General features: G+C 47.9%; 2 protein-coding genes across 2 annotated transcripts in view; one reads left to right on the plus strand and one right to left on the minus strand.

The window, feature by feature from the left end:
• Positions 1 to 2,969: 2,969 nt before the first annotated feature.
• The window catches only part of prph (peripherin), a gene marked incomplete at both ends in the record, with an annotated part of 19,045 nt that continues 963 nt past the window's right edge, over positions 2,970 to 21,051 (minus strand). Inside the window, 5 exons of the mRNA XM_083661545.1 lie at positions 2,970 to 3,194; positions 3,726 to 3,851; positions 3,978 to 4,148; positions 17,344 to 17,439; positions 17,769 to 17,829. Coding sequence (XP_083517671.1) covers positions 2,970 to 3,194; positions 3,726 to 3,851; positions 3,978 to 4,148; positions 17,344 to 17,439; positions 17,769 to 17,829 — 679 coding nt within the window. The remainder of the gene's footprint in view (positions 3,195 to 3,725; positions 3,852 to 3,977; positions 4,149 to 17,343; positions 17,440 to 17,768; positions 17,830 to 21,051) is intronic.
• LOC310799324 (cilia- and flagella-associated protein 54-like) lies at positions 6,323 to 15,361 on the plus strand (the record flags this gene model as incomplete). Its single annotated transcript, XM_083661924.1, has 1 exon — positions 6,323 to 15,361. The coding sequence occupies one exon, from the start codon at positions 6,323 to 6,325 to the stop codon at positions 15,359 to 15,361; it is 9,039 nt and encodes a 3,012-aa protein (XP_083518050.1).

The raw sequence follows: 21,051 nt of genomic DNA on the forward strand, positions 1-21,051 counted from the left end.
CGATAACAGAGAAACCTGTCAACTGCTTAAGAACAAACCTTACAAAGAGCAAATTTAATGCAGGGTGCGAGGTTGAGAGGTCAGTGTTACCAGGCATGTTAAAGTTATGTCTCTACAGCTCAGGCGGCCACAGCTGATGACCAGCTACTGTATATGACCAGAAGTCCCATCCCATGTATGTAAGCAGTGTAGCGCTCTGTATGGGAGGGGGTCCTTGAGTGACATGTGGTCAGTCAAACAGAAAAGTATAAAAATACCAAAGATAAAATCAAGACTGGAGTTGATGCTATCAGAGTCTAAAGACACAACACTAAGATGTAGGCCTATAGCACTACTAGCTGTAAATGGAAACAAATGAGATAAATAATGTGCAAACAACACAGTTCTGCTCCAATTAACTTTATTTGCACGAACATAGTCATTCATCAGTGGGTGCTAGATACACACATCATTGCAAAGCACACGTTTCTGTAATAATCTTGTTTCACTGGATGAGTTAATTTGGCTGCTGACATCAATCTGTGTTTTTGGTGATCCTTACAACGATAGAACAGCAAAGCTACTAAAACATAATGCATTGTGTTTCTTTCGAGGTGTATTGACCAGTCTCTCTCAAAGATAATATCAAAATGAAATCACATCACACCCAGGAGACAAATACGCCACTTCAGAACCAGTCCAAAAACATTCTAATCCTGTTTACCATAGTTAATTAGTAGTAGTAGTTGTTTTGTCTTTAGATTGTACGAATGCTCTGCTAGAAAAATGTGGTCATCTAAGGATTCAAGGAATTGCACTGTAAATCAAGGCCTCAAGTGGTATGTTAATAAAGTGGTTTTGCTCAGCCCTAGAGATGAGATGAGTGGATTTACAAGTTTCATCAGCAACAAGTGGTTTTAAACACTGTAGCACCAAAGTGACACTGTCTAAAGGGATTCTTTTAACACGGCACTTAAACTGACAGACTCTCTGCTAGACAATGATACAAATAACTAGCGAAAATGAGGACTATATTGTCTTTTAGTTTTTGTCTTTTTCATTTAATATTTTATTTTATTTATTTTTTCATTCTTGGCAAGGACCTTTACACTCTAAGTCGTTTTGAACTATTCATCCTTGTCGTCCATGCCAGTCCTCTCATTGCGGGCTGACTCCCTCTCCTTCTCCCTCCTGGACTCCTTGACCACCTGATGGAAATGAAACAGTCAAATCACTCTCAATTCATTCAATTCATTTTCAACTCTGAATATACTATACTAGGCAGCACTCGATTCCTACCCTCGCCTGCTGCACGGGCTCGCTAGGCCTCGACCGCCCTGCAGCTCACCGAGCTGGCCCTGCAGCTCGCATACGCAGCTCGGCTGCTGCGTGGCACTCGAGCAATTGTGATGATGTTATAGATGTCAGAGACATTGTGACATCATCAGTGACATCATCGTCTATGGCATCATCAGTGATGTCACTCGAGCAATTGTGGTTTTTAGTTGGTCACAATGTCTAACTATTACAATTGCTCGGTCACTGATGACATCACTGATGATGTCATAGACATTGTGACATCATCGACAAAAAATGAAACAAACAGCCCACTTGCTCATTTTTATATGATGATGATGATGATGATGATGATGATGATATATTCCCCGTAGTTATTGTGCTTTTGTCATGTCACTATTGCCCGCGCAGTATCTAAATCACTTTACCTCTCCATCACGAGTCTCAACTGTCTTGATGACGACAGGCTTCTTGCTCGGGTTGTCTGGAGTCTGTTCATAATCTGTGAAGGAAGGTCAAGTCAGATTAAAGTCCTGCTGAGATTGTTACATTCAAATACATTTGTCTTTCTTAAATCATAATCTTAATTGCTCAATCACCTTTTGATGATTCACTATGATTGCTGAATCCTCACTCATCAATCACCAATATAGAATCATAATAAAGTCTATAAATTAAAGGCTTTTGATTGTCATCTTTCTCTTATATCTGATGCTGAAACAAGCCCAAATCCTGTGCAGACTAGAGATCTTTGGGTATGCCCAAAGATACTCCCCGAATACCAGAGGATCCGACCCAGACCAGGTCTTGGGTCTATTCAAAAGAAGTGACTCCGGGTCCGCGCCGGGTCCGTTTGCTGCGGGTCTCGTGTCTCTGACAGTGAAATGTTGAGTCCAATAGGACCCGAGTGGACCCAGTGAGTGGCTGTCACAGCTGTCAATCACCCCTTTTTATATCGTCAAATAACTAATTAAAAACAAAATTATCCGAAAAATTAGCACTTGAACCTACTAGAGATCTTCAGGTATGCCTGAACCCCCGAATACCCGAGGGCCGGCCACGCCGGGTCTCAGGTCCATTCAAAAGAAGTGAGTCCGGGTCCCACATTTATCGGGTCAGAGCTTTCTAATAATAGACAAGTCCAATCGGGTCTGGGCATACATTTCCTGGGTCCATTAGGGTCCGGGTCCATCATTTTGGACCCGTGAACACCTCTAGTGCAGACCCACGGCGCACCCTCAGTCTAGAAGTCTGTCTGTTATCTGACTAAGCATTCCTGACTGTCTGAGTGACTGACTGACTGCCTGCCTGCCTGACCTGAATGTGGCTAGTGATGCCCTCGACTGCGCCGTGGGACAAAAAAGAGCTATATCTTACCTCTATCACCAAGGTGATTGCTCATCCCAATATTTAGCATGGGGACAGTAATCCTAAAGAAGAATATAACATTTGGGTGTTATTTAATAGCAACCTGTTATGAAAAGGCTGTATGTGCTTTACTTAGGCTAGATTGCTTGGCGTATTCAATTTCATAAAATTGCAAAGTCCACATTGAAAACGTCCTTCCTGTGAGGTGACAGCCATGATCCACTGTAACCACCCTATTCTCCCTCCAGCCCAAGTTAAAGGAAGGAAACATCTATATCGACACTAAAAGACATGCAACAGCAGCAAAAAATGGCAAAACCCCATCCTCACCTGCTCTCCTCCCCCTCCAGCAGTTTACGGTAGGTGGCGATCTCAATGTCCAGAGCCATTTTAACGTTGAGGAGGTCCTGGTACTCCCGAAGGTGGCGCGCCATCTCATCCTTCAGGTGGCGGATCTCGTCCTCCAGTCTGGCTACATTGTCCTGGTAGTTACCAATCTCATTGCCAAACTGGTCCTCCATTTCACGCATCTGCCTCAGCAGAGCTTCATTCTGAAAAACACAGCGGCACAACAATGTCAGCGGGGGTGGATGTGAAGCAACATTTTCTTATAGGGGTATTTGATAAGAACCACTGAGAACACTAATACAAGTGTATAGGCAGCAAATGTGATGGCCCTTAGACCAGTGAGTGGCCTGTTTGGTTTAGTTGCTGGGATCTGAGGAGTGGCTTGTTGGGTGATGGCTGACACCTGGATTGGTGTTACGCATACACACTGCTCACCTTTAAATGGATGCCTGAGCAGTCAGTCTCTCTCTCTTCTTCTTGGGTTACATGCTTTGTTTGTTTGTTTGTTTGTTTGTTGGGGGGGGGGGGTGATTAATTTTTTCCTCACACATCCAAACATTACACACATAACTAACTGCATATTTTTATTGAGTTAATTTTGAATAAATGCCATTCTACTTTAAAGATGTGATGTGTGGTCTTGTGGTTTTGTCCTTAATTTGAGCCAGATTGTGACAAAATGGGGGCGCATCCGGGGTCCTAAGTATAGGAAAATGACAGGTGTTAAGTCTCACCGTGTTCTTCAGTGCATCGACCTCACAGCTGAGAGACTGAATCTGCCTCCTGGAGTCATTGGCTTCCTGCTTGGCCTGCCTGAGAGCATCAGTGTTGCGCTTTGCAGAGTCAGTCAGATCAGTAAACTGCAGGAAGAAACAGATACACAGGTGTTTCTATCTGTCTGTCTGTCTGTCTGTCTGTCTGTCTGTCTGTCTGTCTGTCTGTCTGTCTGTCTGTCTGTCTGTCTGTATGCATGTTTGTCTGTCTACCTTGGACTTGTACCATTCTTCAGACTCGTGCATGTTCTTAGAGGCGATGGTCTCATACTGGGCCCTGATGTCCCTCAGAGCTTCGGTGAGGTCGGGCCTGCAGGAGCTCCTGTCCACCGCCATGTTCAGCTGCTGGGTCTGCTGGACACTCACTTGCACATCCTGGATTTCCTGCTCATAAGAGCAGATGCGCGTGCGCACACGCACACGCACACGCACACACACACACACACACACACACACACACACACACACACACACACACACACACACACACACAAATGGTGAAATCATGTTGGCCAATACGAGCAACACCACACACACTCAAATCAAAACCTTACCAAGAATCATATTTTCAATGTACATCACTCAACTGGTACAGTTGTTATTCAATTAGTTTGTCCACTTTGCTGCAGTACTGCTGCAGCAGCAGCAGTAAAAGTGGGGGCTTTTGTTCAACCTGGCATCTATGCCAGAGCTACACAGAGAGGATTAGTTTCTGGTTGCATGTTTGCTCATCAGTGAAATCACTTGACAGCATTGTTCTCCTTCACCATCCAGAGTAAACCATCACATTCTGATCTGTACAGGCATACCTGCACACCTCTCTAACCTAACATTTTGATCTGTAGGCCTACAGGCATACCTGCACACCTCTCTAACCTAACATTTTGATCTGTACAGGCATACCCTGCACACCTCTCTAACCTAACATTTTGATCTGTACAGGCATACCTGCACACCTCTCTAACCTAACATTTTGATCTGTACAGGCATACCCTGCACACCTCTCTAACCTAACATTTTGATCTGTACAGGCATACCTGCACACCTCTCTAACCTAACATTTTGATCTGTACAGGCATACCTGCACACCCCTCTAACCTAACATTTTGATCTGTACAGGCATACCCTGCACACCTCTCTAACCTAACATTTTGATCTGTACAGGCATACCTGCACACCCCCCTAACCTAACATTTTGATCTGTAGGCCTACAGGCATACCTGCACACTGTGCACACCTCTCTAACCTAATATTTTGATCTGTACAGGCATACCTGCACACCTCTCTAACCTAATATTTTGATCTGTACAGGCATACCCTGCACACCCCTCTAACCTAACATTTTGATCTGTAGGCCTACAGGCATACCTGCACACCTCTCTAACCTAACATTTTGATCTGTACAGGCATACCTGCACACCCCGCTAACCTAACATTTTGATCTGTAGGCCTACAGGCATACCTGCACACCTCTACCTAACATTTTGATTTGTACAGGTACGGATCACGTATAAACTGCGATCCGTTGTAGCCTGTGTGTTGTTCAAGGTGCGCTCGTAATTCAGCCAGCATCCCAAGTGGGCGGGGGTGAAAATGTAAGCAGCACGATTCAAACACCACCCCATCGGGAAACGAGAGGGAATGTCACAAAGCCAAATCGAAATGAGCGTCCCCTTTAACATCCACTTTTCCGTTCCTGACAGCAACTCAACCCAAACAGCCTTCTCTTGACCTCATGGTAAAAACAAAAAATATACGTAATATATAAATAATAAATTTAACAAAATGTGATCATTTTTTTTTCTTTTTTGTTGTTGGTCCGAGTGAAATGTTATATGGTCTCTCCTGACTCTAAATATAGCTGAATCGCTTGGCCAACTTACATGCATTCCCTACCATAACAAATGTTGTCCCCAATTGCAACCACCATCCCCACTCACCTGTTTTGCAATGCTGCAATGCTATGCTGCTGCCGGACATCGCACATCGTGGAAAATACCACGGCGTGTACCAAACCATCTATGCAGACAGAGCAGATTAGTGTCCTAGTCTAGAGAGAGAGTTGCGTCAATGGAGGACCAAAATGCGTGACCCATTAGCCAATGAACAGCCAGGAAGGGGTCTCGCGCTACTTTTGAATGCTAAAATAAAGCTGATAATGTACACTTTGATTAAAAAAAAAAAAAAAAAAAAAAAAAAAAACTTTCAAAGTATAACACAAACTGTCACAAAGGCCCACCCAGGCCTCGGAGACCCCAAGTTTATCCATTGAATGGGCTTTTTCTGGTAAACTGTGCAAGCTGTCCATTGAATGGGGTTTTTAAGGTAACCTGTGCAAGCTGGACATTAAATGGGGTTTTGCAAGTAATCTCTACAACCCCAGAGAAACTGGGTTGTAGAGATTGTACAACTCCACCCCAGAGAATGGGGACATTTTGAAGCAATTCCTTTCCATTGAATGAGGTGATTCATCAGACATTGTGACATCATCAGTGATGTCATAAATCCTTCCCTGCCGAGGCTTTAAGTGGGACTTGTAGAGTCTGACAGTGAAAACAATGGCCACAGAAATGCACTTACCTGCTTCATATTACGGGGACCTTGATAGGAAAAACCCAGTTATTTCGGGTTTTGAACGAGAGATTAACTCATTTTTAACACTAATGAAACGAGTCACTTCTCCCAACAATCGGGATAACAGCTCTTATGCTAAAGGGGTTAAAATCCTGGTTGAGATATGGAGCAAGTACAAGCATCGCATGCCATCAAAGTTATACCAGGAACGCATGCTGAAATTTGCAGATGATCTCTTTGGAATGAAGTTGTACCACCTGGCTTTGTGGCAGGGCTACAGTCTCCACCTGCAGCAGTTCAGCTCAGTGGATATAACTGACATCACAGATGTGGACCACTTCATGGGTTGTTTCTTCCCTGAGGGGTTTGACACAAACCAAGAGACACTGAGCATGAAGCTGCGTGCACTGCAGGGCTGCTCCCTCTGTGTGTTTGAGCAGGAGAAGAGGCACAGTGCCTTCAGCCAGGGACTCTGCAGGCTGCTGCGTGTGCTCAACTTCATCAGGATTATGATGCAGGCCTTTCAGCAACACGAGCCCCTCTGCTGGCAACTGCATAATGGTTCGTTGCAGATCTACAACATTTGCCGCTACCTCATGACTCTGAATTGTAGTGCACAGCCGCTGGAATACCTGCTGTGGGCTAGTATCAGTTTAGAGCTGTCCATCCCTCTGAGGACTGTGAAGTATCTGCCCTGGAAGGTCACACTCTACTGTGCTGTCTGTCAGTGCTACTATAACAATCAGGCTGTGGGACAGGGAGAGGATTTTGCCAGGAGAGCGCTCGGGAAAATTAATGAGCTAGCTAAGCTTGAGGAGCAGAGTGGAATTTCTGCCACCGGAGAGACTCAGAACGCTTACAAAGAAGCCTCCATCAAGCTGGGTGCCATGGTGTTCAAGCGGGGAGTATTTTCCAAGAGGAAACCCAAAAGCGTGTACAGAAGCAAAACCTACCGTAACAGAACAGAGCGCATGTTAATCGAGCTGTTTGACAGCAGTGCGGCACAGTTCTTGGGTATCCTGGAAGCTTTGTGGGACAGCAGCAGACGCCCACTGCAGACCGGAGTGCCAGATGAGCCAGAGGAGGAGGTGGTGCTGGAACTGCTTTCTGCTGGCATGAGTATACTATCTGGAGTGGGAATTGCTGGTGAGCGAGTGTCTGTCCCCATGTCTCTGAGTCCCAGCATACTGACACCAGAGTCCACTCTATTGGAACTAGCAATCGCAGCACAAAACAAAGTACCATACATGTCTGTGGTGAGGTTCATCAAGCTGTTGTTTCACTATGAGCAGTTGGACGTCTTCACTGCACTGGCCAGAAAGATGCTGCAGCTGTTGCCTGATGTGGAAGGCCAGCCGTTCAGGAAGGCAGAGCTGGAGCTTGCTTTGCTTGAGAGCTTCAGGAGTCTCCAGTCATCCCAGCACACCAATGAGAGACACAAGTCGTCTGGAGCCTTAATGAGTGACGAGTTCATTGGCCTGGTGGACACCCTTCACAAGTTTGTTTGTGGCTCTGCTCCAGAGGTGCAGCCAGATAGTGACCTGGTTCTCGACGTCGTGATGTTTGTATGGTGTAAGATAAAGGCAGTGTTTCAGAAGGCTCAGCTCCGAAATCGGGACTCAAAACACCTGGGGAAATTAGACCATTACCAAAAGTGGGTGTGGTGCCTGTCTACCCTGTGTGAGGTGGCCTTTGTCTGTGACCTGGTGACTGTTGACTGCATAGTGATGGCAGAGATGACGCTCAGACTGGCCATGCTGCTAGAGAGCACTGCTGATAAACATACACACGCAGCCAGCGAGGCAGATGTTGTGAAGTCCGGGCCTTTCTCTCCTCTTGAGCGTTCGAGTGCAGAGCTGCTTCAGAAGGTGTGTGAGGTGGTGGACAGCGGCCTGGGCGCTCTGACTCGGGGCTGGGCTGCACTGCTGCCCCGGGACGGCTCAGCCATCACAGACTCTGTCTACCTGCAGAAATTTAAGCCCCTCTCCTTGCCAACCCCAGCATCATCTGAAGAGCAGGATGGAGACAATGGAAAAGGAGTGAGTGAGAAGGACGGGGAAGAGATGGAAACCAAGGCAGAATCTGAGAATAAAAGTCCCACCCTGGCCAAACATCTGTCCCTGCTGGCCACAGACCTTCACTTGGAGCTTGTCACCATCCACTACAGGGCCTCACTTAAGTTACTGCAGCTTAAACCAGAGCGGCAGCCTGAGGAGAATAAAGGACTGAGAACCACTGCTGCTGACAACGATGCTACACAAATTAGGAGAGACAAAACAAGGAAAGTTTTAACAGAGTCTGAACTGTTGGATCGTATCAAAAAGAATAAGGTATCCAAAGCCGTCTTCCTGACCCAGAAAGCCTTGCTGGAACACAACATGGAGCCAAATAACAGCAAAACCAAGAGGCTACTAGAGGACGCCATTGTCCTGTTAGAGAAAGCTGGGGTGGAGGAGAGAAGGCTGTACAACTCTGTGATTTCTCCAAATGGGAAGGAGGAAAACAAAAATCCTCCACCTGCCCCCGTCCTTCTCTCCCACACTGACTGCTCTTTAACCTTTGGAACAGCACCTTACCACATGGAAGAGCAGGTGAGCTGGTACCAGATCTGCGGCAGGGCAGCCGAGGGCATCAACCTGAAGGTCCGCCTTGGGGACTGTAGTCTGTCGGGAACTGGATATTTGGTGCCAGCAGTACCTGGTCAGTGTGAGCTGAGGGTGGAGGGGCTGGAGCCCAACCAGAAGTATGTGTTTGCTGTGGCAGCCTACGACAGCCAGGGCAAGCTAGTGGGCAACACGATAGGAGAGACAACATGCCCAGTCCTGGCATCCATGCCAATGCCACTGCTCAACACCTGGGCTCATTTGGCACAGGTGGCATTTCAAACAGAGCAGCATGCCATCGCTAAGAGAGCCTGCAGGGAACTGTGGAGCCATTACACCTACCCCGACCCTGGGTCCCACAGCACACAGGAGAGCCTTGCTCTCACAGGGCTGCGTGCCCAGACCCTGCAGAGCTCATCTCCTCTCCTCCGTCAGTTGTTCCTTACCTCCATTTTTATTGAGACAGAGATCAATATTCAGCAGGGGGCGCTCTACTGCAACTCAGTCAGTAACGATGGACCGCTTATCTGGGGACAGGAAGCCAGATTAGCAGAATGTGAACGAATGCTGGTGGCCATGGACCTGGCTATGTGGTTGAATGACAGTGGTGCTGTCCTGCAGGCTGCAGTAGGCTGTTATGGACTCTTGGCCCCTCTAATGTTCCATCAGATCACTTGTGACCCTGTGGTGCAGGTGCTAACAAAATGTGTTATCACTTTGGAGGAGAATTCAGCTGTTCTCAAACAAAAGCGCACTGGAGACACATCAGACTCACTCATGCACATGTTGGCTTGCATCACCTACTACCTGTCTAAGGCATTACGTATGCTCAGGGAGCATCAGATGGCTGCTGAGGTGATGAGCCGTGGTTGCAGGCTGCTGCGGGAGGTCCACGAGGCGCAGCTGCAGTTCAGCAGAGCTGCCAATGAGGCCGAGGGGGGTAAGAAAGTGGCCCCTGGTGCAGGAGAGGGTGAGATGATGCTAAGTCTTCAGCTGAGGGCACTGCAGAACAAAAAAGGAATCGTAAATGAAACCACTTCAGCCACGAACAAAAAGACATCACAACCACACGAGCTGACTGGCAATGAGGATCCTATCATACTCTACACTGTCATCATGACAAACACGTTAAAGTGTGCCTATCGAGATGTCATGAAGTTCACGCTTAAGGCATGTTTCATAGAGTTTGCTGCGCTGCTGCTGCAGAGAACCATGGAAGAAAACCAGCCAGACCTTGTCATACAGTGGGGAAAAAACATATTTGCAATTCTTTCCGGGCGTGACGAGGGTCTGGCACGGTCGATACAAAAGGCCCGGAGAAAGAAAACTAAAGATAAAAAAAAGACAGCACAGCAGAAAAAGCAGGGAGAGAAAACTGACAGGGGGACACAGGCTAGTGAGAACCTGCTGGCGCTGATGTCATTTTTGGTGCATTACCACCAGCTGCGGATTCAGCTGAGGCATCTGTGCTGTGAGGAGAGTGTGTGGAGGTCACACCTCAACCACAGCATGGGTCAGGCATATATAACACTGCTTCACAACGGCCTGGACCAGCTACATGAAGCAACCCTGCTGCAGCACAGCTACAGCCAGCTCAACCCCATGTCCTTCACTCTGGCCCATTCTGGGGTCCTGGTGCGATGGAAGAACTCTTCATTTCCTGAACATGCTGCCGCTCCTCGGTCAAAGAGAACCCCACCTCTGTGTGGTATGAGGAAAGACAAGGAGCAAGAGGAGGCAGTCAGTGGGCAGGAAGACTCGTTTCAAACTGCGGCTTCTAGCAGACCCACGGCCAAATTGCTGCTCGACTCACTCAGCAAAGCTGCTTTACATATCCGCAGGGCCATGGTGTTGGCCCACCGCGGAGGCCACTGGACCACTCTGCAGTATGTGTGTCACACTCTGTGGGACCAAGGCTGCAGAGTTGCTTTCGCAGTGCAGAGAGCTGCCCAGCTGGATCCTCCCTCCCCGCTCAAAGTGGACCAGTTGCACACCTGCATCACTCCACTGCTGGTGGTGGCTACTGACCTACTGATGGACATGCTGAACAGACTAGGGCTGTGGAGTGTGTATGACAGTGATGTGAGCGATGAGGAGCTGGAGACGAGTCGCAACTTCTCCGCCCCGCTGGATGACAGCAGCCAGGTGGACCTGCGCTGGGTCCGGACCCTGGTGTTGTACACTCTAGAGTTGCTCCATGACATGGCCAAATGGGAAACCCTGGCCCACTTTGCCTTACTTTTCAACTCATACACACGGGAACGCTACACCTTGATAGTAACTCCTCTACTCGTCCATGCTCAGAGAAAGCTCCTTGACAGGATTAGCTCTCTTGGAGGTCCTCCAGTCCCACAACCACACCATGTCAAGATGCAGAAAGCCACTGGCAAGGAGATAACATGCAGGAGCTACACTAGCTGTCAGCAGCTTAGTGGGTGGACGCGTTCCCCTAAAGCATCCTCTAAACTGAATGACTCACCTGCACAGCAAGCACCCACCTGCAACAACCCACCCCTGATGAACCCCACTCACCCAGACACAGTGGAGCTCCAAGAAATGCGGCGCTCTATGTGTCTCGTGGGTGTTCCTCTGGATGTGGAAGACACACTGCGCATTTACCGTGAAGCTCTCAAGAGAAGAACATACTGTCTGCAGACTTTTAATCATACCCGCTCACTGCTGCTGCTGCTCCTGGCACAGGCCTCCTGTGTAGAGCACACCCGTTCTTCAGGTCAACTTGATTTCAGTCCCATGATCATGTCGCCTCCAGACCTCCAGCCTCAGGACCTGACAGAGGAGGACTACAGCACTCTGAAGGCTCTCTACAGCCTGCCCATCAGTTCTAACCATATACATACTGTCCTTACTGCGTACTCCACCTCCATTAAGTATCTCAAGGCCAACAGTCATGACTCTCTCACAGTCCAGGCACTGCATGACATGGGAAACCTGCAGTTCTACAACGGGAACACACGGGCAGCTCACTCATGCTGGTGTAAAGCAGTAGATTGTGCCCTGCAGAGCTCAGGTGTGTTAGAGAAGTGGGATGGGGTGTCCTGGGGGGGTGGCTCCCCGCAACACACCCTGAAACTGGCTGGGATCTGGGGCTGTCTGCAGGCTGCTGTACTCACCTCCAAGATTGCACAGTACATCTTAACCTCCCACATAGGCCAACGGACCAAGTGCTATCTCCTGTCTGCTCATCTCTTTAAGTTGGTGCTGTGTTGCTCCCTGCATCAGCCCCAGAATGACATCCAGTACGTCTCCCACAGTCTGGGAGATGAACTGCTGCCTGGAGTCGACCTTTTCTCTGAAGCCCACAAAGTTCATCTGGGCTCCGCCGTGACCAGCCTCAACTTCCTGTGCTTCTGGCTGTACAACACAGGGCACTACATCAGGCTGTTGCCCATGCTGGCCCTCTACCTGCACTTTGCAGGGACTGTGTGCCGAGATGTTGAGCGGACTGTTGAGGCCAAAATACTTAAGATACGTGCTCTAACTGAGCTGAGGCTGTTTGCTCAAGCCATAAAAGAGGCAGTTCATCTCACACAAGGAAAGTGGGTCCCTCTGTCTTATGGACACATCAGTATAGATGATCCCCAGCCTATGAGGAAGTTCCACAGCCACAAGTCTCTCCTGGACAATGCTCAGGCTTTGGAGGACCTTGTGAACTGTGACCTGACTCCAGAGGTCCGCATGCTGTATGGATCCACACTCTGCCACCGATACAGCCTGGCCCGGGTTCAGCTGGTCCTCGCACTCAGCAGCACCATACACAGCCTTCCTCTCAAAGAGTCTGCTGGTGGTCATTCAATGAGCTCAGGGCACGATGAACAGGACAGGCCAGACACTGAGCACTCCTACCTGAAGAGAGAACAATCTAAAGTCTTGACTCTTGACTCCAAGAAGGAGACACTTACTCCAGAGAAGATCAAGTTCCTTTTGCTGGAAGGGGCGTTCCACCTGCTGCTGTCTAGGTCACAGCAGCTCCTGCCTCAATCCCACAGCAAAATTGAGGACCTCGAACTGACCATAGAGGCCAACCTGCTGATGGCCAACCTCCACCTGCAGCAAGGACGTGCAGCATGCAGTTCTGATATGGCAGTATCATCCTTACTGCTTCTGCAGCAGACTGCTACCATCATAGGAGGATCACTCTCATCTCAGAAACCTCCGTGCCCACGTGCCAGGGCTGCTACTGAACAGGGTAGTAAAGATCCACACAGTGTGTTCGGTCCCCTGCCTGGAGACTGTCCCAGAGCAGTTGAGGCTCGTGAGAGAACCGGAGCAGGTCTTTGGCTGCGCTGCCGACTGACTCTGGTCCACAGCTTGGCTGCACACATCCCTGGCACTGCCATTTTCACAGGTAAGGACAGTAATGAGGAAGCGTTGCGCATGTTAAAGGAGGGTCTTGAGGAATGTGCACTGTGGGGAGATCCAGACACGCAAGCTCTTTTGCTGTTAGAAATTGCTTCATTGGAAGCACAGAGAGGACAGCCTAAGGATGTCAGAATCTCACTGCTGCAGAAGGCGGTCAGCCTGCTGTCAGACCGGACATGCATGCCTCCAGGGTCCAGTGTGACTCTGGCCCGGGCCACCTTGCTGCTCAGTGGCCTGAGAGGAACACATAGCACCACACTGCTGGAGAGGACACAAAAACTACTGCAGCAACAGCTGTATGACTTTGGTCAGGAAGTGGTGTTGGAGGATGGAAAGGTGTGTTTCCCTTCACATGGGCCCAGCAACATCTACCTGCCTCACCTCACCCTGCTGGCTAAGACCACTATGCATATTGGTCACATCCTGGCTGTCAAGGCCAAGGAAAGACTCCAATCAACAGAGTCGGCACCCAGGTGGCATTCCCTCCAGTCCTCCAACAAGACCGAGAGAGACAATCAGGCACCCTCCCTGAGCCACCTAAATGCCTCCAGTCCTACCAATGCCCCCATGTCCAGTCCCTTCCAGATGGCCGGAGTTTCCCCTGGCCCTGATGTGGTCCATGCCTGGCATGATGCTCACAAGGTGCTGCAGTCAGCACTGACTCTCTCCCAGTCCTGTGCCTACAGAGACATGCAGCTGGAGGTTGACCTGCTCTACTGCCGCGGCATTGTGGAGCGCAGTCTGACATATTTCAGTAAACTCAAGCGACAGGTGGTGACTGGGACCTTCCTGGAGTGCATCCAAACTACAACGAGACACTACCACAACCTGCCGATGCTTCGTAATTGTTACCTGGAGATTGCACACATTTTCCTCCATGATTTTGAGAACACTCCACCCACGCCTCCAGCCGCTCTGTCTCAAAGTAAAACCTCCCAGTTTCCCAACTGGGTCTCTCGTTGTCTGGCTGGTCTGAACAGAAGCCTGACTGAAACAGAGGGACACAAGTTGCTCTTCTGGATCAGCCTTAGAGGAGCTGCCATGGTGCTGAAAGCCATGTCTGGCTGTGGCCAGCTCGGTGCCTCCATCAGAGGTGAAGGAGATGCACTGTCCGAAGAGACTCTCAAATCTTTGCCCGACTTTGCCACCAATGACCTGCTCAACCCGTGCGGTGGTGTGTATCCATCACTAGAGGAAGAGCAAAACTTCAGGGCTGTGGACAGGAACCATTCTCAGCTCACTTGGGTCCACATGGCTCGCTACTACACACACTTGCTGAACCTGCAGCAGACAGCCAACAAGCCAGTGTGTCCTCAGACTGTGGAAGGTCTGGCATCATTATCGGGAGACATGAGCGCACCACTTCGTCTGTCTCAGCTGCACAACTTCTTCTGCTCACAAATGGCCGACTACAGAGAGACCTGCTGCGCTCCCGAACATGCACCTGCTGAGATCCTGCGGGACCCGCATGTCATACAGGTGAGCCATACATTGCAAGCCTCTTTAGGCGAGCTCTATGAGTGGACCATCCCCACTAAGCGACAGCTCTGTTTACAGTGGCACCGGCCTGCGCTGACCCCAGGATACCTGGACACAGTGTTTCTGTTGTATGGCCACAACAGACATCCCATGGCTTCCACAAGATCAACCATTGCAGTCAAGGGGCTGCTAGTTGGCCAACATAGGATTAGAATAGATAGGGCGATGGCAGTCCATGCAGAGCTATGTGAGATGTGTGAGTCAGCTAACATGACGCTATCTGTAGCTGCCAACTTCGGCTGCACCTCAAGCTCCACAACCCAGCAGGTGAGAGACCAACACATGGCGATGCTGAAGGAGAAGGTTCTAAGCTGTTGTTTGTCCATCAAGGATCTTCTGCAGCCAGAGTCAACGTCTGACCCGCTGACCGAGGTGCCATTTGAGATCACTCTGGAGAACCTTTCTGACCTTGAGCGCTGTTTCAACCCAGCCGGTGGCGCTATAGTGGATGTCGTCTCGGCTCTGGCAAAGTGGATAGTTTCTGTCCTCACAAACCCCTGAACCCACATCGACCACAAGTCCTGCCAGCTGATAATGAAAATGATGCTAGCTTATGCTAGAGCATAAGAATCCACCTACTTCAGGGTGAGTTTTGGCTGCTTCTGGTCTGGCATCGTGATATGCAACATCGATTTCCTCAGTCGAAAGAACGACTTGTCCATTGAGGGACCACTACTACTTCTGGAGCGCCTGGGCGAACATTGGGATCACGGGTGTTGCACTTTCCTAATTTGCATCCTACCTCACTGACAGACAACAGTTTGTCCAACTAGGGAACCACAGGTCCGGTTGTTCTGCCGTTTCACTGGGTGTCCCCCAGGGGTCAGTATTGAGTCCACTCCTATTCATCACCTACCTTCTCCCCCTGGGTAAAATCCTCCGTCACCATGGTGTCCACTTTCACTGCTACGCCGATGATACCCAGGTCTATATCTCCACCAAACCCACAACCGCTCTTCCTCCCACCTCCCTCACAGCCTGCCTCCAGGAGGACATCAGGAGCTGGATGAGCAGGAACTTCCTGAAGTTAAACACCAGTAAAGGCCCTGCTCATCAGCTCCAAAAACACCCTCTCAAAAGCTCATTACACCACCACCCCAAACATCATCATTGACGGCTTCGCTGTTCACTTCTCCACCCAAGTCAAGAGCCTCGGCATCATTCTGGAGAGCACCCTCTCCTTTGCACCCCACATAAAAAACATCACCCGGACTGCTTTCTTCCACATCCGCAACATCTCCAGACTCCGCCCATCCCTGTCCCAACACAGCACTGAAGTCCTCATCCACGCATTTGTCACCTCCCGGATCGATTACTGCAACTGCTTCAAGTTGCAAAACCATGGATGCTAATAGCCATTAGCTGTCTAAGCCAGTGCTGACCAATTTGGGGCCCGCGGGCCAAGTTTGGCCCGCGCTCTGTTTGTTTTGGCCCGCCACGGATTTGGGATTTTTTTATTTATTTATTTTTAATCCAGAATGCAACTCGGGCAAGTTATCAGATATCTGCACCGATTGCAAAGGGTGGACGAGCTTTTTCATGTGGTGACTTTGTGAAACTGTCTGAATGTGGCTGCGGATACTGTGTTCACTCCTGAGATTGCATCCCTGCTAATTGTCATGGCAAATTGTTTACAAAAGATGGACAATAAAGCTGATTTTCAAAGTACCTTGAGGATTTTTCAAGTTGTGAATTAAGTCAAATTTCTCTCTTGATTACAAAGGTGGAAAATACAACTGTTTTTAACTGGGTGTTTACTGATTAAATGTTTAAGCTCCCCACAAATGCAGATGTTTTTTTTTTATATATATAACCAATTGCAAATTATTACAATTACCAAACAGATAAAAGTATTTTTATTATTATATTGAAATGTTATTTTAGATTTAGAATGTTAATTTTCTATAAAACACAATACATTTGAATGTAATTCCACAATGTTTATCTTTGGCCCTCGGCCCTCCACCCAGATTGAGTTTTGGCCCTTCATGGGAAAGAATTTGGGCACCCCTGGTCTAAGCTAACAGCTAATATGTTTTCTTATTTTTTTTTTTACAAAAGGCTCCCTCACTGCTGCCACGCCCCCCTCACTGCACAGCAGCAGTAAAGTGGCCAAACAAAATGAGTAACAACTGTAGCTATATTTAGCAATAAACAATTAGTTTATAGTTAAAGGTCAACAACAACACATTAATACTCAGGTGTTATGAGTGTGTGATAAAGCAGGGTCTATGTTAAGTGTTACCCCGCACTAGGTCTCTGTATGACATTGTGAGAAGTGTTTTTTGAAGAATTAATACAATTCATAAATAAAGTCAATCAATCAAAAGAAGACAGCAAGCAGTCTATGCTTTGTGAAATGACGGTACGTTTTACATTTAACGTTCAAAAGTCTTATGGCTTCTGGAATAAAATCAAACGTTCTTCCGTCTGTTTTACATGTGGGATTTCTAGAGGCAATGTGCACAGGAAGCAGCACTTACCTCATCATGGAGCTTCTTAAGGAACTCAATCTCATCCATCAGAGACTCAATCTTCCTTTCCAGTTCCAAGCGGGCCAACGTGGCATCATCCACATCCTAGTTATTATAAGAGATAAACTCTGTTTATAATTTCATCCAATAGAATAATAATTTACTTACCAAATGAACAGTCAGACCATAAAGACCAACTTTATAATTGCAATATATCATCCTTTGTTGAAACACGGTTACCCTCTCAACAGCTTTTTTCACATTATGATTCATTAAATTATAAAAAATGTAATCACGCTGGAATTTATTGTTGGAGCTTACTTATTCTCATACTGTACTACTGGTCACCCACCGCAGGATGATTATGGAAGTGAATGAGAGGGTAAAGAGGACATTGTAAATTACAATTATGGATGAATGAGCTGAGTGTTTACCTTGCGGAAGATAACCAAGTTATTCTCAGCCTCTGCCTTCTTTTGGGCTTCCTCATCCAGCCTTTGATTAGAATAGAGAGAGAGAGAGAGAGAGAGAGAGAGAGAGAGAGAGAGAGAGAGAGAGAGAGAATGTTAAAAAAAATCACACTTTCACTTTAGAGGTCTCTTTCTTTGCAGAGGGGGAGAGGGAAGAGAGGGTGGGGTTTGACCAACAGCCCCCTCCCTGTCTGAGGTTGCATCTGGGCTTTTCTAAGACAAGGCATCAGCTGGCAGAAAGCTTCTGGATCAATTTGTTAATTCACTGTCCTGTAAAAGGTTTAGTGAGTGTTCCCAGTGGGATCAGCTCCTTTCAAGTCTCCACAGTTCAATAAGGTCATCTACACAAATTCTCCTTCTTTATATTTGTATGCTATAAGAGAGGGACAAAAAGACTTTGCATAGACGGGGGATGACATGCAACAAATGTAATAATCTGTATGTTATAGCAGTTTGTGGAGAATATGTCTTCACCAACTGACTGTCACCTATAGGATTATAATGGGGAAATACTATTTACTGCCCATGTATGAGGCTCCTAACACATCAATATTATTCTTATTTCAGCTTTCACACAAACCGTATTAAATATGGTACTACTGAGTACTGATATTATTAGCATTGGCTCGCAAAAGCCGTTCTAATTGACGAGTCACTGTGATGAGTCAGCACACGTTACGTCACCGCACGATGCAGGATGCTCGACCTGCACGAACCGGTAATAACTGTGTCTGTCTGTGTGGTCGATGTGTGGATGTTCTCTTCCAGCTGTCTGGATTCTGTCCTCTCAGAGCAGAGTCATCCTGCCCAGGCCGGACATAAAGAGAGGAGTGATGCCCAGGCCGGACATAAAGAGAGGAGTGATGCCCAGGCCGGACATAAAGAGAGGAGTGATGCCCAGGCCGGACATAAAGAGAGGAGTGATGCCCAGGCCGGACATAAAGAGAGGAGTGATGCCCAGGCCGGACATAAAGAGAGGAGTGATGCCCAGGCCGGACATAAAGAGAGGAGTGATGCCCAGGCCGGACATAAAGAGAGGAGTGATGCCCAGGCCGGACATAAAGAGAGGAGTGATGCCCAGGCCGGACATAAAGAGAGGAGTGATGCCCAGGCCGGACATAAAGAGAGGAGTGATGCCCAGGCCGGACATAAAGAGAGGAGTGATGCCCAGGCCGGACATAAAGAGAGGAGTGATGCCCAGGCCGGACATAAAGTAGATTAGTGGGAATGCATGACAGAGTGGGTCACGCTCCCTCATCTTTAATTCATGGCGTGTTACAGGGGGTCCTCGTTCCCTAATGGCGTCTCTGGCACCGGCCCATCAGCACCGAGGGGACACTGAAACCCCCCCTAATGGAGTCCTATGAGTCACATTGATTTTTTCCTGATGCTGTTCTCACCACGCCTGACATCCTACCTCTCTGTCTCTCCCCTCCCCTCCCCTCCCCTCCCCCTCCCCTCCCCTCCCCTCCCCTCCCCTCCCCTCCCCTCCCCTCCCCCCTCCCCTCCCCTCCCCTCCCCCTCCCCTCCCCTCCGCCGGCCCCGCCCTGAGTCTGCTCCATCCATCCTCATGTGTTTCCCGTCTCCTTCAGTAACATGGAGAATATTTGCATACATTGTGTGTGTGTGTTTGTGTGTGCTTGCGTGCGTGTGTGTGTGTGTGTGTGTGTTTTTGAAAGTCTACATATTAAAGGGGGGATTTATAGGAGCTGGAAATAAGAAAGCAATTTTCATGCCAAAGGGGTCAAGATGCAATTCAACATCAAGCATGATGTGTTGGCTCAGAAGCAGTGTTTATAGCACGTTGTTGTCATGTGCTATAAGCCGCAGTGGTTCTCAAAGTGGGGTACAGGGACCGTCAGGTGTCCTTGAGGGGGTCCCAACGGGTCCCCAGCAAAATGATACTAATCATTTATTTTCACTATAATTCCATCCATAGGTAACACAGTGACAGCATGTAGGCTATGACTATTTTGGTCATGCGGTTTTCGTACACTTTCTGTAATAAAAGATCTAAAAGCGAAACTCTTCTCAGATGGGGGGACCCAGGGACCAAATCTTATCAAATGGGGGTCCGTGACCTGACGATGTCAGTTTTGAAAAGTTGGAGAACCACTGCTATAAGGTGCTTTAACTAATATTGTCATATCGAACCCGCTCCACAGATGAGACATTAGACACAGACGCATGAAGACAATGCAGTGGAGGGTGTGTGTGTGTGTGTGTGGTGCCATGCTGCAGCAGTATGGTGTCCACCCTATCTGTGAGCCACGCCCTACCCCACCACTGCTGCTGCTAGACTCCAGTGGCACACACACCCAAGGACTCTACCGTATCACTGCTTTCCAAGTGAACAATCAATTCAATTCAATTCAATTCAATTCAATTCAATTCAAAAATACTTTATTCGTCCCTGAAAGGGCAATTTAATGCAAGCACTTTAGCAAATAAGTACATATAATTCATACACATGCATAAAAAAATCACACAGAAAATACAAATGTGGGATTGTTGATGATCTTATATGCTTTCTTGAGGACTTGCGTTTCACAATAACATATGTATTGTCACTCAATCCTAAATCTATTTGTAGATCTGGATGATTTCAAGTCACGAATGACTGAACAGTGTCTACGCGTTTTGGAGAGATGACCATTTCTTTTAGTTTTGGATAGGTTTAAATCTAGATCTGTGGCAGCAGTCCACACCACAGTGTAGTGTATGTAGATCAGTGGCAGCAGTCCACACCACAGTGTAGTGTATGTAGATCAGTGGCAGCAGTCCACACCACAGTGTAGTGTACGTAGCTGTGTGGGTGGAGGATGTGACAGGCAGCATTGGTGGTAAGGTGACAGGCAGCGCCTGCCCACACGGCCGATTCCCCTCCTCAACTTACATTTAGCAACAAACCCACATCATGACACTTGTGGTGTAAAGAGAGGGGAAACTCACAAACGCTTGTAAACAAATCCCATGTGTAGCATCCCAATGGACCTGTCCACCCCCATCTGCCCCAAAATACCTTACAATGTCATACAACAATGCACACAAATACAATATCTATCCATCTATCTATTTATAGATATGTGTGTTTGTGTAGATATTTGTTTTTACAGTATCCACACTAGGGGTGGGAATCACAGGTTTCATCACAATACAATATTATATCGATTCTTTGGACAACGATACCATATTTGCTGATATCACAGTCTGCCACCATATGATTTCGATTCAATTCAGTATGCCC

The sequence above is a fragment of the Poromitra crassiceps genome (genome assembly GCF_964638095.1).
Source record: "Poromitra crassiceps genome assembly, chromosome: 27".
Lineage (NCBI taxonomy): Eukaryota > Metazoa > Chordata > Actinopteri > Beryciformes > Melamphaidae > Poromitra > Poromitra crassiceps.